Source organism: Oculina patagonica, chromosome 4 (assembly GCF_052425735.1).
Source record: "Oculina patagonica isolate OP01 chromosome 4, crgOcupat, whole genome shotgun sequence".
In the NCBI taxonomy this organism is placed as follows: Eukaryota; Metazoa; Cnidaria; class Anthozoa; order Scleractinia; family Oculinidae; genus Oculina; species Oculina patagonica.
This window is the reverse complement of record NC_135761.1, coordinates 27,598,699-27,615,262: the sequence shown is the minus strand read 5'-3', so window position 1 is coordinate 27,615,262 and position 16,564 is coordinate 27,598,699. Positions and strand designations below refer to the sequence as shown.

At 39.5% G+C, this 16,564-nt stretch overlaps 1 protein-coding gene across 1 annotated transcript in view; it reads right to left on the bottom strand.

The window, feature by feature from the left end:
- The window catches only part of LOC144650081 (protein O-glucosyltransferase 2-like), a 62,565-nt gene extending 60,451 nt beyond the window's left edge, over nucleotides 1–2,114 (bottom strand). Inside the window, exon 1 of the mRNA XM_078509738.1 lies at nucleotides 1,791–2,114. Within this exon, the coding sequence (XP_078365864.1) occupies nucleotides 1,791–1,957 (167 nt within the window). The 5' untranslated portion in view covers nucleotides 1,958–2,114. The remainder of the gene's footprint in view (nucleotides 1–1,790) is intronic.
- Nucleotides 2,115–16,564: the final 14,450 nt, after the last annotated feature.

Genomic DNA, 16,564 nt, shown 5'->3' with positions numbered 1-16,564 from the left:
AGAAGTGCTGATGCATTCCTACTAAGTGACATTTTTATCACCCACAGTGAAAAGTATTCCCTTGAGAAATTAAAATATTCCCTTGAGAGATTAAGACAGTCCCTTGAGAGATTAAATACTACAGACTGGTAGTCGAAAGCTTGTTTTCATCAAATTTTTAACCAGAGATCGCCTTTGAATTTTTACCAAATGTCCTACCCTGGTTACTCATCCATTTTTAAATTTCATTTTTGTCATTGTTTTCCTGTTAATTGTTTTTTTTTTTTGCTCGCACCTGTGGCATTTAGTACATGTGCAGGGGCATAGCTAGGATTTTTTAAAGGGGGGGGGGTCACACTGTGTCACAGCAGATTGTCATGTCAACATCCACGTTGTGTTTTACCAGAAACCCATAAGGGTTGAAACATGTAACTTCCTATGATTTGTATTGTACAAAGTGAACACTCGTTGGAAAATCACGAAAAAAAATCATCAATCAAAATTGCAGTATTTGGATTAAATTCACAGCGCCCCCTAGCTCGGGCTCAATGGCGTAATCTTGTTTTTGAACAAGCTTGGTTGAATGAAGTTGAATTTGGTTAAATTCTCCTATTTTATTGTCAAGAAGTCTGGAGGACATAACTTGGATAACTTGTTGAGACAACAGCAACAAGTTTATTTCCACACTAGACTTATGATCCGAGACGGAAACAATGTTCGTGATACTAAACCTAAACATATATGGGTTAAGCGAAGGAATCTGACTGCTTCGAGCGTCCACCCTGAAGAAATAATGCTTTTTTCTAGGAGATAAGAACGTCTAGACTGTATCCAAAAATTGGGGACAAGACAATGAAAATTAAGGTCGCGGAAATTAACACTCCACTTAATTAACGGCGCGGAAATTAACATTAACAAAAATTAACACAACTTAAATTAACGCGAATTTCAAAAATTCGCGTTAATTTCATGAAGTGTTAATTTCCTATAATAAGGTAACTAACTTTGGTATAAGGCATACTACTAGTAGGCCGACCATATCGTTTTTTGCCAATGCCTGCCTACCTTGGGTCTATTTTACCTATAGGTCGAACGCACTCCCCTAATCTCTGATTACCTTATTATAGGAATATAACGAAGCATTTTAACAACGCGAACAAAATGTACGTGTAATAAAATTAACGCGAATTGTCGAAAATTTATGTTAACATGCATTTAATTAACGCGAATTCTCGTGTGGTGTGTACTTACATGCAGTTAATTAAATGCTAATTTGATGCGTAGTAATTTTTATACAAACTACCATTTAAAACAAAACAACAAGTCCAAAACAAACTTGGATGAAGTGGCGAGGACAGTCAGCCTTATGCGCCTCATGGCACGAAGAGAACTACTAACATACACAACAAAGAACAAACAGACAAAAGTGACTGATAAAATGAATGATCCGGGATGGGTACATCCCGTCCTCTGTTTCCGCGCCTCTGTTATTCCTGCAGCCTTCACGGAGAAGTAGAGTCGTTTAAATATAATTTTTGCGGAAATAAGGTGTCTTAAAATAACAATGCTAAAAATAGTGTGATTTGAATTTACAATGACGTAAATTAAGGAATATGTAATTAACGCGAATTTTCACCATTTCGCTTGGAAATATAATTTGCTGGCCGCTTAATAGAGGTAAGGCCGCTTAATAGAGGTGGGCGTTGAATAGAGGTATCAAATAGAGCAGTTTACTGACAAATAATTCGGGACTTTGGAAAGTGGCCGCTTAATAGAGGTCGGACTGTTGTATATACTAACTCAAACCTTACTTGTTATGCTCTTCATCTACGGCTTGGATGAAGAAGTGTCTTGCCGGCAGAACAATCTTTCCGTCTAGTCCTGGACCCCAAATGAGAGATTTCTTTGCGCTTAGATTCACAGCTTTGTTGAAATAAAAGCCGAAACACATAATCATCCAGAAAGCATATAATTTCATTTTATACTTTCCTCAAAAGTATTGGTCCGAAGCCCAGCACACGCCACCTGATCGACCAGGCACAGGGAGCCCTCTAGCTCTGCATCCGTTTGAATAAAAGATTAACCAACCTTATCGCGCGCAGTCTCGCGCGCGTGTTTTATGGCGACCATTTTGAATTTTTAATGATGCGCGGTCTGCAAGTGCGAGGACTGGAACCGATATTGCGGAAGTCTGGGACGGGCGGCAAAATTCGTAAATTCTCGGAGGATCCGATCGCTCACCGAGGATTTCCGTAATATCGGTTCCAGATCTCGCACTAGCAGACCGCGCGCGCATTAAAACTTCAAAATGGCCGCCATAAAAGACGCGATCAGGGGATAAACGGATAATGTGAGGGCTCCCTGTGACCAGGGGGTAGTTTTGTCAGTAAATCGTTCCAGACCCACTCGGCCAACTTCTTGGTCACGCAACACTTTGATGTTTACTCGCGAAAAGCTGTAATATAAGTCATTCACCAATTTAAAATTTTGAGTGTAACTAATGTGCGAGCCTGCGAGTCAAAACCATGAGCCGCGAGCCTCTTTTTGCCCCGAGTCACTATTTTTCTACCATATTTTCCCATTTTTACGGAAACTGTAAATGCAATTTAACCAATAAACTGGGCGGTTGAAGTCGTACGCGTGCCTTCTTGCAATTTAAATATACTAAAAAGAACAAATTGTGTATCGCCATACAGCTACGATTTTAATAAACAACTACATAGGCCTTTCGACCGTAACGGTCCTCTTCAGTGTAGTAACATTTGAAATGGCAACGACCAGTAACATGATATTACAGTACAGATAGGGTGTGTCGAGATATTTATAAAATTAAGTAACGCCGGTGCGTAATGCACACGGATCAACCCTATTAAGGCCATCAGGTTCACTAGTGCGCAACTTACTTATCCAAATGGACTCTAACTCATTTAACTTCTCAGGAGAAGAATGGCTTAATACTACAAACTTAAATGTTTGGTTAAGGTGATTCCACTGAAATAGAAGGAGTATTAAAAATTTTCTGAAATTTGGTCCAGGTTATTTAAAAAAAAAAAAAAAAAAAAGGGGGGCAAAAAAAATAAAAAAATAAAAAAAAAAAAAAAAAAAAAAAAAAAATTAAAAATTAAAAATCTAATAAATTTTAAATTTTCTTTAAACCTTATATTGTAACAACCGTATACATTTAAATTAATGCATTAAAAAATGGGGGTCACCGTGCTCGTTTAAGAGAAAACGATCATTTCTTTCCCTACCGAGCGTAGGCTGAAGGGAATCTCGTAGTGTTCTGTGTGCGCGCGCGCCGGCGCGCGCTAAATGACGCGAAAACGTATGCGCAGCAAGGATGCGCAATGCAATTCCGTGGAATCACCTCAAGCATCTGATAGAGTGTTTTGACCTTTTCAAAGAACTATTCATTTTGCGTATCGGTCGCATCCTGACAGAGCTAATCGAGAAAAAGTCAATCACTTTTTGGTGCAAAATCGGTGCTTAAACTGGCCAAAACACCTGTAAAAGATCGAAATTCGAACTCCAAATTTTGGCTTATGCGCATGCGCCAAAGTACAATTGTGTACATTTTTCCACATTCTCGTCCCCAGAGGCCGCGATCATTCTAGCCTGCGTAACTGGCGGGAGTCGAGTGCTCCTCCCCAATTCCTTCGCGGCTCGCTCCAAATTCCTCGTGGCTCCGCGGTTCCCTCTCTTTGCCGTTCGCCGGCCCGTCTCAAAGCATATTTATTCCGCCAGCTACACAGGCTACGATCCTTCTGGTCAGCACCAGGATCGCAGCCTCTGGGGACGAGAATGATTTTTCCATGGAGTCGTCATCAAAATCTTGCTGCATTGAGGAAAAGTGCTTTTTAAGCATAGTTAAGGGAAATTCAGGATCGTAGCATTAAAAATTCAGTTTAACGGTAGAAAAAAACCCTGTTTTTGGAGAAATTTAGCACTGAAAGGGTTAAGCTAGTCGCCTACTATTCGATAGAAATACTTTTTAGAAAGTGTCATGACGCTTTCAAAACACTTGAATTATACACATGCTGGCCGTGTCACACTGAAAGAAGAATCAGCTTGTAATGCATATCCCTTCGCAACCGTTTTTGGGATGTCAACGAATACTAGAAATTCCCTTCATCCTCCTCGGTAGGGAAAGAAATGGTAGTATTCCTTAAAAGAGCACGCCTGATCCCAGTGTTTATGCATTAAAAATGAAAAGTCACAAAAACGCGATCTAGGGACAAGTTAGAATTCTACGTTGAGTACCTTAATTTTAATGCCCGGTAATAACACGACACTATTTAGGTATGGTTAATGTGCCAGGCTAAAATTTTGATCTCTGGATCTGGATTCCTGTACAATAATATAAGATCAAGGCCTATTTCGCTGTAAATAGAAGAATTCTTTATCGTATTAATTGATTTTTTTCTATGTAACTAATAGTTCTCCTTCGTATTATATGGTTCCCAATATCTATTTTCGCGGGTCGTATATTTACTATAATGCCCATCCATTTTACACAAAAACTAGCGCGGTGACCCCCATTTTTTATTTCATTTTTTTAATGCTCATAACATAATTGTAACCTGGACCAAGTTTTAGAAAATTTTTAATACTCCTTCTATTTCAGTGGAATCACCTTAATATCACCAAAATCTGCTGACTTTCACATTGATGACGTCACAAGTGGTTCATTGACTGCTCCTCCAAATGTCGACAAAAATCGACTTTAGCAGTGAAAGAATTAAACCGTGAAAAGGTCCGGCTCCATTTAGGCCATCCCAATAAAATGTTTTGTTTCCCACTTGGGTGGGTCGGTCGGGCAAAAAGAAAAAAGAATGAACACTTAAAGGGGTCTGGGTTCATTTAAAAAGCCAGGCGATGCAGAACCGATATATTTTGTTTCAGTCAATCTCGCTGAGAATGTTGGAACAAGCGTTCATGTCCTTGGCTTGCTTGAAACAGCCTTTGAAAAACTTAGTATCGTTGTTAAAGACAAGGACATCAAAACAAGATCATGAGCTTGTAAATTAAAGTACTTGCCTCCATGACTCTAGTGAATCTGGTATTTTTTTTACATTTCGAAAAAAAAATGGGTCGGTCACGCGATGGGAAACGAAACATTTTATTGGGTTGGCCTTACAGAAACGATGTTTCAACACATTCCACGGAAAGCGTGACAAAAAGTCAAGAAAGCATGAGAACGAATGGCAACAGCAAGGCCAAAATTTAAATATCTTAGGCCCTACACGATTGTTTGATATTTACATTTTATCTGCGCTGTCTCTGTTGTCTTTAAAATTATCCTTTAAGGTGTATTTTTCGTAAAACAATAGGAACTATACGAAAAGGTTGGAGAGAACAATTTGTTACATCACGACTAATCACTATATATCGTTTACACATACACGCTTCACCAACAGGTAAGAAACCGTCAACGGAAGAAATATTTCGGCTCGCAGTTGAACATGTTTGGATCATAGATCATAATAGGACATCAATACGTCCTTTTGGTACTTTTTGGCGGTAAATCTTCGTGGCTCGCAATAAAGGCTCGCGGCTCGCAGAAAAAGCGGGAAAAAGGCTCAGGTCGCAGGCTCGCAGAATAGCCTCCCCCTAAAATTTTTCGAAAACTTTGCTCTCTGTTTGGATTCTGTTGAGGATCTGTTCTGTGTGAAATGTTCATTTTTGTGTTATGCAAGTATGGAAACGAGGCTGAATAAAGCTTTTACAAAAACGCGCGTGTTTATGCCTTAAAAGTCAAAAATACAACAAAATTTGAAACGATATCTCAAGTGGAGGGTTTTTTTTATTTTAGAAATCAAGTTAATTTGGGACATTTCATATGTACACAGCTTTAATTTAAAGTGTATTTCAGGTGCTTGCCGTGTAACTCGCCCCTGTGTTGGCTTGACATTCGTGTTTTTTTCTGCTTTTTTTTTTTTTCTGTTCCTTCTGCGTCTCGGCTTTTCGTGCGGGTGCGTGGTTGGCGGGTCGGTTCCGGGCGGCTCACACCCAGGCGGGAAGTTCGCAGGTGGTGCTGTGTTGCGCCTGCAGAAATTTTGATCTCCGGCCGTCGAACAAAATGGCTTGAGAACTTCAATGTTCTGTGCTCCGACCAGGTAAGTGTATTCTGAGTTCTCTTCAAGAGAACTTTTTCTTTCAAAATGGAGAAGTTTCCCTTTGCTGAATCATAGTGTATCACATCCAAAGCATTGTTTCAAAAGCGATCCTAGCGAGTTTCTGCGGCTACAGTATTTCTTTGAGTCTTTCAACGCAGTTGAAATTCAACGTATTACATTCTGGCTTCGAAAATATAAACTAAAAAGCGAGATCACTGTATACGACGCTGCAGTGAGTTAAAATAAGAACAATGTTATCCTTTCTTCTACTTATAAAGAATGATATGTTTCCGAAAGGTTTTAAACCCGATTGCTGAAATTTATTGGACTAAACATAGAGCGTCTATGATTCTATTGCACGTTTGACATAGTCTAATTTGTATCCTAGTAATTGTTATACCAGCAAGAGCATAAGGGACCGTTCATTTTTTATGGGGTGGGGGGGGGGCTGGTGGGATTTGATAGATAGTCACTGTTATATATAATGGCCCCCCTTCTTCATCGGAAATTTTTGCCTGCCCCCCCCCCCCTCGAAATCAAATTTTTTTTTCGATGACCCCCCCACCCAAAAAAAAACAATAATCAAGTGAAATTAAAATATATCGAGCCTTGTGAATAAAGAATTTATCAGTGTACAAAAAACACATCCCAAATAGCTGGCATTGCCTCAACTGTTTATTGTGGATGTCGTCTGTTAGTATGGGTTGTCTGCACTTGTAACCAATAAGCTGTTGGGTTGAGTTAATGGCATTTGGTACATAACAAAGTAGGGGGGTTCGGGGGCATGCTCCCTCGGCAAAAATTGAATTTTGAGAACCTCAGGAATGTTATTTTGGGCATTCTGGCAAATTTTTTTACTCTTACAGAAGCCTCTTTTAGTGACCCCCCCTTACAGACCATATTTTTTTGGCTGGCCCCCCCTTTAAAGCCAAATTTTTTCGGATGGCCCCCCTCAAATCCCACCAGCCCCCCCTATCTCATAAAAAATGAACCATCCCTAAAATGGATGAAATGTGTTGTGCGATTTGCCAAAAATTGCTTGAAGATGACATAGTATCTCTCCGTCTGAAGGGAAGTGAGGGTATAAACCGCGCAAGCGCAGAGTGCAATGACAACATCCAAGCTGTTCCCGGTTAAAAGGTACAAGTTTACAAGTGTCGAGAACATAGCGATTTTATGGTATACCGAAGCTCGGATATTTCGTCAACTGGAAAAACAAAATAATTTTTGGAATCGCTTAACATTTCTAAACAAACATCTGACACTCTCAAGAAGTTTGAAAGATCCTTTCATGCGATTTGGTCGACAGTATAAATGGCATCGACTGTTAAAAATGGCATCGACCGTTTACGAAAGGGAAAATTGCGTCGCCGCGCGTATTCCCACCCTAGTAACATTGTCCAAGCCAAGAAACAAGAAATTGCAAGCTCGCAAACCTCAAGCTAACGTCGTTCATTGGATCGCAAGAGTGAAAAATTCTTTAGCTTTAATACGGACTGTTTCTACTGTGGTAACGAAATTGATTTTGAGGAGCAAAAGAAAAAGCCAGGAGAAGTGTTCCGTGTGACAGCCCTCGAGACAAGAGAGACTGTACTAGAGGCATGTTCTGAAAGGGGGGATTTTTGAGCTGAAGTGGTACAGGCGAGAATTTCAAATGTCTAAAATTTGCCGGACGCCGGTGCTGTTTACCATCAACTATGTAGCGTTACTTCAGGACCAAAAAAAAATGCCAAATTTATTCAGTGCCTCAGATCAGCCTGATAGTAAGAAAAGAGAAATCGGACGTCAACAAGACGAAGAAAAAAAACGAAGAGTTTATCAAAGTGGCGAGCTTTCTTAAGGAGAACGACGACGAACAAATTACTGTCATGGATCTAATAGATAAAATGAAGGAGTATCTTAGTGACTCGACTACTGCACTGCGCATAGCCGCACCCATATGAAAGCAAGACTTCAGGAAAACTTTAAATGTACGTACCGCATCAGCTATTCTGCACAAATTTCACTCACAACAAAAGGATGTTGATCTGGATACGGAAAAATTAAGTATAATCTGAACTGCCTCAAGGTTGATCAAAAATGACATCAAATTGCATAAAACATCCATCGAAATCTACCCTTTTATCGAAAAAGAAGCTGAGAAAAGCGCTGAATTCCTCCCAGCCATGCTAAAGATGTTTTTGGAGGGTATTCTGGTTGGTAAAGATAACGGGAAGTTAGCATCAATTGGACGGACTATCGTTTAGGTGGCGCGACCAAGAGTGATTCTTGCGCCTTTACAAGTTGGTTTAGCAATGCAGCTCCATCACAACTTCGCATCGCGATTTCTAATAGACACCCTTCATCGCCATGGCTTCTGGATTATGACAGAGAGTTTGTTCAGTACGTAGCTGACAATGTGGAACATAATCTACGAACCCTTGACGGTAACGAAACCTATCATGGCATGGGCATGATTTGTACCATCACTCCTGGCACTAACCGAAAAAGAAGCGTGCCGTCGAGTCCCGAGACGAAAGATTAGTCCTCAAGACATCTCAGCAGCTGGAAAAAAAGAAATACTGATACGCCCGCCATCTGAGCCAAGGCAATCACAAGTGGAAATAGAGTACAATAACGTAGTTGTTGTAGTAGTAGATCCCACAGAGAATTTGGACATACTTTGGAAGACGTTTCTGCTGTTTAACACCACACGCCCAGCATGGGCTGGAATGATGCAAGCTGTCCACCGGGGTAGTCATCAGGGGACCTGAACCTAAGCGACGTCACATGTATTTCCTCCACTCTAAAAATTTGTGTCTGAACATGCGCGGCGCCACAACATCGCTAACCCCATCGTCACATTTGACCAGCCCCTTTGGTGGAAGGTGTTCCACATCATCAACACCGAACCAGCTAACAGTGACTTAGGCAAAGTTATTTTGCAATTAGGAGCCTTTCACACGCAAATAAACTTCCTTGGTATCATTGGTCATCCTAAGGAAGGATCAGGGTAGAGGGAAGTTCTGGAGTTAATATATGCGTCAAACGCAGTTGACCATATACTGACCGGCAAAATCATTGCACTCGCAGTCCGTGCGCACCTCATATAATGAGATTTATTTTGCTTACATAATACTTTTTGATCAATTTTTCCTTCAGATGAAAGTTTTCAAACATATTTGAAGTACATTTCATGGTTTTGGGATGAAATGATTCTGGCCATAAACAAGCATAATAACAGAATTTCTGTTTTTGAGCCTCATTTTCATGTTACGCAAAAGCACGACTTAGAATCTGTTAAATTTTCGAGATGTTCCCATTTTAGTATGTTGATCTAGGGACTTATTCGAAATAATTGGCGGTAAGAAAGCTTCTGTTGCAATAAGTGGCAGGTCCAACCACAAAATGACTGGAATATTACCGGCAATCAATTTATGAGAGAACCTATCGATCGAGAATCGAGTTATACCAGATGAGCTATCCCAGGCGTAGTCAATCGATAAACCGATAATCGATTACAATCAATAGCAATCGATATCAATCTTCGATTGATAACAATTTCCGATGCCATTCGATAGGAATCGATAAAGAAAAAAAGTTTTGAGTTCGATTGATATCGATTTCCATATCGATTTCCATTTGCCGGCCGGGAGGTCCGTATTGGGAAAAACTGTACCCGAGGTCTTGAGTACGGCCCTCGGCCGCGCCCGGCCTCTCAAGACCGAGGGTACAGTTTTTCCCAATACGGACCGACCTAGGCCGGTAAATAACGCTTTTATTTTTTTTTTCTACTTAAGTTTGTTTGGCTTTAAGAAACCGTGAAAAAATCTGTCAAAATCTTTGTTTGTATACGCGCAGATTTGATTTCAATGTCGAGTGCGACTTGATCGACAAGCAAGAGTCAAGCATTATAAAGCAAGACATTAATTCCGAATAAAATAGCTTCGCTTAAAATGAACAGTACTCAAGAAATGTTCAGCTTAATTTACACTGCAGAAAATTAAGAAAAGTAAATGAAGTCATACTAAAATATAGCACAAATATGCCACAAAACCTAACACTTTTAAATCGATTTCGGCTTCCCGAACAATTCTCTATAAGCTTAAATGTTTTGAAAAGTCTTGATAGAAGCTTTGCAACTTTGCTAAGCCTATTTTTCTGATTCAGAAATACTCTGACCGAAAAGCAGTTTAACAAGCTATTAATACACTTGTATTTAACAAATAATAGCGGAGCTCCACAGCGGCCCGAAGGGCCGCAGAGCGGAGCCCCATACCCATAGAAAATTCACAGAAATATGAAAACCATGAACTTGAGTTTTCATGGTCATCATGGCTAGCGGCATGGCTCGCGGGCGCGTACGTACGGCGTACGTACGGTGTTGCGCACTTCAGAAATAAATAAACCCTCATCTATTTGTTACTGGGCATCCAAGTTATGGTCAATTGACAGCTGTCAATACAAGGTATCCGCTGACCAGTATAACGTGATCATATCGCGGGCTCAGGTGTATAACTCATCGAGGTAACGCGTTTTTATAAAGTTGACCGCTGACCGAAAAATGGTTTTTCTATCTGGATTGCGGGCTCGTTAACTATTTTTTATGCCTCTTAGTTCCTTGCCCCCTGGTGGGGGATAGGGCCGGACATCAATGCTCGCCATCTGTCCCTATTCTTGGCCACAGCTGCTGCTGCAGCCCACGATGTTAGTCCCAGCTCAGCGCGTTCCTTCTCCACCGTTCTCCGCCATGTTTCCCTTGGCCGTCCTCTGCTTCTTTTCCCGCTTGGTGCCCAGGATAATGCCACGTGTGGGTTTCGGTTTGGTGCCATACGCAGAACATGACCTATCCACTTCCATCGCCTTCGTCGTACTTGTGAACTGATCTTTTCGATTCCTGCTCTTCTCCGAATTTCATCATTAGACACACGCATGGGCCAATGGACTTTCAAGATTCTCCTTAGGCATTTGTGAAGGAAGGTGTCAAGCCTTTTTTCGTCCGCTTTTGTCATTCTCCAAGTCTCACATCCATATAACAGGACAGAAATGATATTTTTTTATGCCTACGGTCAGAGAATTCAGATATTTTAATAAAGGGCAAAGTAAATTACCGGGGAGCTCCGCTTTTAGGCTTGGCTAGAACTATTTAATAATCTCTGCGTTGATTCTTATTCTGATAAACAGTGCCAAACTGAATGAAATGCGTAGCGTCTACGTACGGCACAATATTGTGATAATTAATTTGTCCGTTTTTAATCAAAGAATCTCATTTCCTTAAATGATGGTAAATAGTGCTCTGTTTAAGCAAAAAGTGACAGATAAACAATGCAGTTTAGCAGATAGATAGAGTCTAAAAAACCGAATGAATTTTACCGCAATGGCGTGAAAATCATTGCGAGATGAACAAACAACGGCAAACTGCGAACGGTAAACTACAACTCGATTTTGTTGAGAAATAAATAAATACCTCGCCTTTTGAAGAACTTTGAGGCCTTTAATTCCACTGCTTTTTGTCCTTTAGCATTAACAATGGCTGGTGATGCCATTTTTGTCTTTGGAGAGCAAAACTTTCATGTGTTCGTTAGACTCAAAAGTGCAAAATGATTTCGCGCCGTGAGCGGTCCGTATGCGGGGTCCGGATGAGAAAAACCGGACCGCTGGAGCGCGCGCAATTAGCCAATCAGATTAAAGGATTCAGGATTCCGGACCGCTGAGATGCTTGAGAAAAAAATAAATATAGATTACTTCATAGAAAGTGCGCCGTACGGATTTTCAAAGGTCTCTGTGAGACTACGACTATTTTGCTATGGTTTATCTGTTGGCAGTCAATTGTGGTATGGAGTAGTTCTTTTTAAAGGGTGAATTAGGCTTTTCACTTTGTTTAGGAGTGCAAGTGTTGAAATATGTATATTTGTGTTGTCCTGGATATTCTGGTTAGTTTATTATGAGGAATGTAGGAACGGCGGAACGGTACGGTTGATGGGTGGAACATTGTAAAATGCGCATTGACGTATTTTCTTAAAACGCAGTATGTGTGAATTTTGTAAAACGCAGAAGTGTGAAACATTTTAAAAAGTGGCAACAACAGCTACCAAAACAAAGAACCATTTCAATTAAAAATACGTCAATTTAAGGTAAAGAAGGCGTGGAATAATGATTATTTAGGGGGGTTAGGGTGAAGTGGGGCATAGGTTCGAGATAAAGAAACGCATAAAGCCGAAGTAAGTTAAGAAAGCTGTTAAAAGGGAAATGAAAGTTCCTGAAGTTAATAAGTTTGTACTGAGAAATTTCTAATGGAATCGCAAGAACAAGGGGTTTCTATTAAGGTCATTTATCCAAGTCAAACCCTGCTCAAGGTGAGCTGTTGTGAGATGAGCTACGTGTTCTCTTATACCACATGGAAAGTAGTTGTTGTCATCTTATCGCCAAAGTTAAGGTTTCTTGGGCGGGTTTAGTAATTGGATGGGGTACCAATAGGAAACTCCTTGTTGTTAAATTTTGTTGTTGAGTTTTTGAAATCCTTTTTGTCCTTCAAAGTGTTATTGTGTTTAACAAATTAACTGACAAAAAAGTAACAAGCCAAAAAAAAAAAAACGCTCAAAAAATGAAAAATTTTAACCCCTTCTTATAACATAAAAATACACAAAAGACCATGGTGCATGTTTTATTTAATAACTCAAAACTCATTTACAGCAGTTAAAGTTTCAATATCACATTAAACGAGCAAAACATTTCGTTTTTAAGAGTAACACATCGGCTTATGTAAAAGTTATCAAGTTTCCAAAAAAAAATTCAATCACTTTACAAATTTGGAAGTACAACAATACATTTTCCTTTTTCTAAGATGAAAACTAACCTGAGAAAAATCGACCGAATTTCAAATTAACTACCAATAAATTGTACTGCGTAAACACAAGGATTGCATCTCAAAAACCATGGCAAAGTATTAAAACTTTACATTTCCAAATAAATCATTAAAGACACATAATTTATGATACAAGCGAGATTTTCAATCTAAAAAAAAAGGTGATCCAAAGAGCATTTTGTACCATTTGGAATTTTATCTATTCATACGCAACCGACCGAAACACGTGCGAAGCAACAAGAAAGATAATTTACCTCAATTTCTAGCTTCGAATATAGACCCAAATCTCCAAGTAACTTTCTCTGACACTCGAAAAACGTTTCAGATCATAATTCCTTCTCAAAGACCATCTTAACGAGCTTTTAAACCCTATTAAAGCTCGTTAGACCACAGGCGGCCCAGGCTCTCTCGTTAATTATTTGCAACGGTCGTTGTCGGTTCGACTCAAGCGATCGAAAAATATGCTTCATAAATTGACGAATTTGAGATCTTTCGTTCCTAAATTACAATAAACTGTAAGCCATACAAATAAAGATCACTTACCTATTGTTGATTGTCTGTTATTGTGTGATTTTCAGGGGTTTTGGGACGTTTATTCCTCACTTGCCGCTGACGCCCCCTACTACTGGTATTAGTAGGGGGCGTCAGCGGCAAGTGAGGAATAAACGTCCCAAAACCCCTGAAAATCACACAATAACAGACAATCAACAATAGGTAAGTGATCTTTATTTATATGGCTTACAGTTTATTGTAATTTAGGAACGAAAGATCTCAAATTCGTCAATTTATGAAGCATATTTTTCGATAGCCTGCGAGCAGGTGAGCCTGCTCGCAGGCTAATTTTTCGATCGCTTGAGTCGAACCGACAACGACCGTTGCAAATAATTAACGAGAGAGCCTGGGCCGCCTGTGGTTAGACCGAATCCGCCATATTGCTGAAGGAATAACTTCTGCAAAAATCGTCATGTAAGGCACATTAAAGTTTCTTGGCCGGAATCACTAGGTAATTGGCGGATAAAATTCACTTCCTGTATACCAAATTTGGAGGAGAACGGAAGTAACACGAATTAAAATAATTTTGGCGATTTACGGTCTAATTAGACCAAAAATCTGTTTCAAATTATAAGAAAGAATAAAATCTTGGGTGATAACTTAAAAAGAAGACTTCATCTGTTTAGTTTCTAACTGAAATCTATAAACTGTCGGGCTTGCTTATACCCTACGTCCAAAACGTAATTTAAACCCGGTTACGGCTTTTGGGAAGCAGGATCCGTGTTTTCCACCACCTATGTACTCAAACAATTACCGGAAATTCGTTTTATCTTGCTGTGCGTCCTTAAATTCAAAAGCATCGCTCACGAAAACATACTAACGAGCCTGTTAGCGACTTACTTAATCGTACAGTAGGAAATTCAGGAAATACTAAAACTGCCATACCAAAAATTCATAGAATGTATCATACCGTAGAAATGGAATAAAGTGGTAGCTTATCTCTCTAAAAAGAAAAAAAACTTCTTTAGCGCAGCTTAGCATATAACAGGAGAATTTAATCTCAACTGGTGTGTCAAGGGGTGTGTCAGCATTGATAACAACTAAGACAACGGAATAGCGTAAACGGCTATAAATAAACACGGCAGAACAAAAGAAAACACGTGTTAAAAAAATTGAACATAACAGAAGTGAGAGAAAACAAAGAACGAAAAGCGTAGCACTTTAAAAATTGTACGTTTTGGCAAACGATGGCAAATGAGTTAACCAGTTACTGATGGCAAAAATCACGAGCATAAATGAGAATTGCCAGATACTGCAACTCCGTTGACGTTTCCCCACTCGCTTACCAACCGCAGTGCGGAAATACTTCAAATTCCAAGACTAAAAGCGAAACCATGTAGCGATAACTTTATCGAAAAAACATCTGTACCACATGACACATTCATACAAACAACATCAACGCAAGATTGTACTCACTTAGCCCTCAAGGTAACTCTCTTGCTCCACTGAACATCTGTCTCTTTTCCAGAGTGAATTCTTCCAACGGTGAAGAAAAGTTTATGACAACTGTCAAGTTCAGTGCTATTGAAAACAAATTTATTGAGCAGTAGATAGAGCTCTATTGCTCCTTTAAACTTCGTAAACCGTTGAAAACCATTCCACTCCGCAACAGTTAAAAACCACTGGAATTTGTATCCGTTTATGTTATTTCATTAACTTCACTCTTGCCAAACTAAAGCATTAACGTGCGTATCTTTGTACTGATAACTTGGTACTAATGGATAAAACGCACTCTCCAAGAACTTTCCTTTTAATACAAAGAACAAAACGTTTTTAGACAGTTTATGACCGATTTGGCTTGCGTATGCAAAAATTACAGTTATCTTCAATCCATGACGTCGCAATTTGAACCCGCAAGTGTTTACGCAATACTTATGAGAGCCCCTTTCATCACCTACAGCGGAATATGCCCTTTCCCACCCTCCCTGGAGTTTTTTTGGTTCTTCTATTGTTCTATAGATAATAACGGCAAATAAACCAATCAAAATCTGTTTTCTGCCCATATTTTTAGAGAACTCTTGGGGTCCTAGAAGAAGGTTTTTCGTATTATTCCGTGCATTGAAATCGTACAAGGAAATCGTAGAGCCGCGCGGGTTGTATTTACAAACTTCCAAGGCCTTGTTTTGATTCTGAACAAGAAAAAAAACATATTTGGGACTTAAAACGGAAAGGAGAAACACTATAGAATTTTAAAGTGGCCTTAAAACGGAAAACCATGGAGTACAGAGTGCTGAAACCTTGTTGATGAAGGATTTATCTTTCCTTTCACCGCCGCGAAGATATGGTGTAATGGTGCTTACAAATGCGTTTTGAATTCAAATCACGGAGTTAAACAAGGACCAATTGCGGCTTCTCAAGTCTTTTGAGAACGAAATGGTAATGTACTGTTATTGCTTTGAACTTGGATGTAATTTTTTGAACGATCGGTAAATCCATTTAGTGTACAATTGACTTCAAAAGCCGGCTGCTCAAATTAAAACTTCGCTTTCAACATGAACATGTGGATAATTATTTCTGCCGTGCAGTACAGCACGGTGCGAAAAATTTCGATACTCTGCCGCTTGTCAACACATTTCTTGACTTCATCCAAACTAAAAATAAATTCTAAACAAAGTTTCTTTCAAGGTTCTCTGTAATTTTTTGGTAATGTACTGTTATTGCTTTGAACTTGGATGTAATTTTTTGAACGATGGGTAAATCCATTTAGTGTACAATTGACTTCAAAAGCCGGCTGCTCAAATTAAAACTTCGCTTTCAACATGAACATGTGGATAATTATTTCTGCCGTGCAGTACAGCACGGTGCGAAAAATTCCGATACTCTGCCGCTTGTCAACACATGGTGTAATGGTGCTTACAAATACGTTTTGAAATCAAATCACGGAGTTAAACAAGGACCAATTGCGGCTTCTCAAGTCTTTTGAGAACGAAATGGTAATGTACTGTTATTGCTAAATGAGCTTGGATGTAAATTTTTGAACCATGACGGTAAATCCATTTAGTGTACAATTGACTTCAAAAGCCGGCTGCTCAAATTAAAACTTCGCTTTCAACATGAACATGTGGATAAGTAC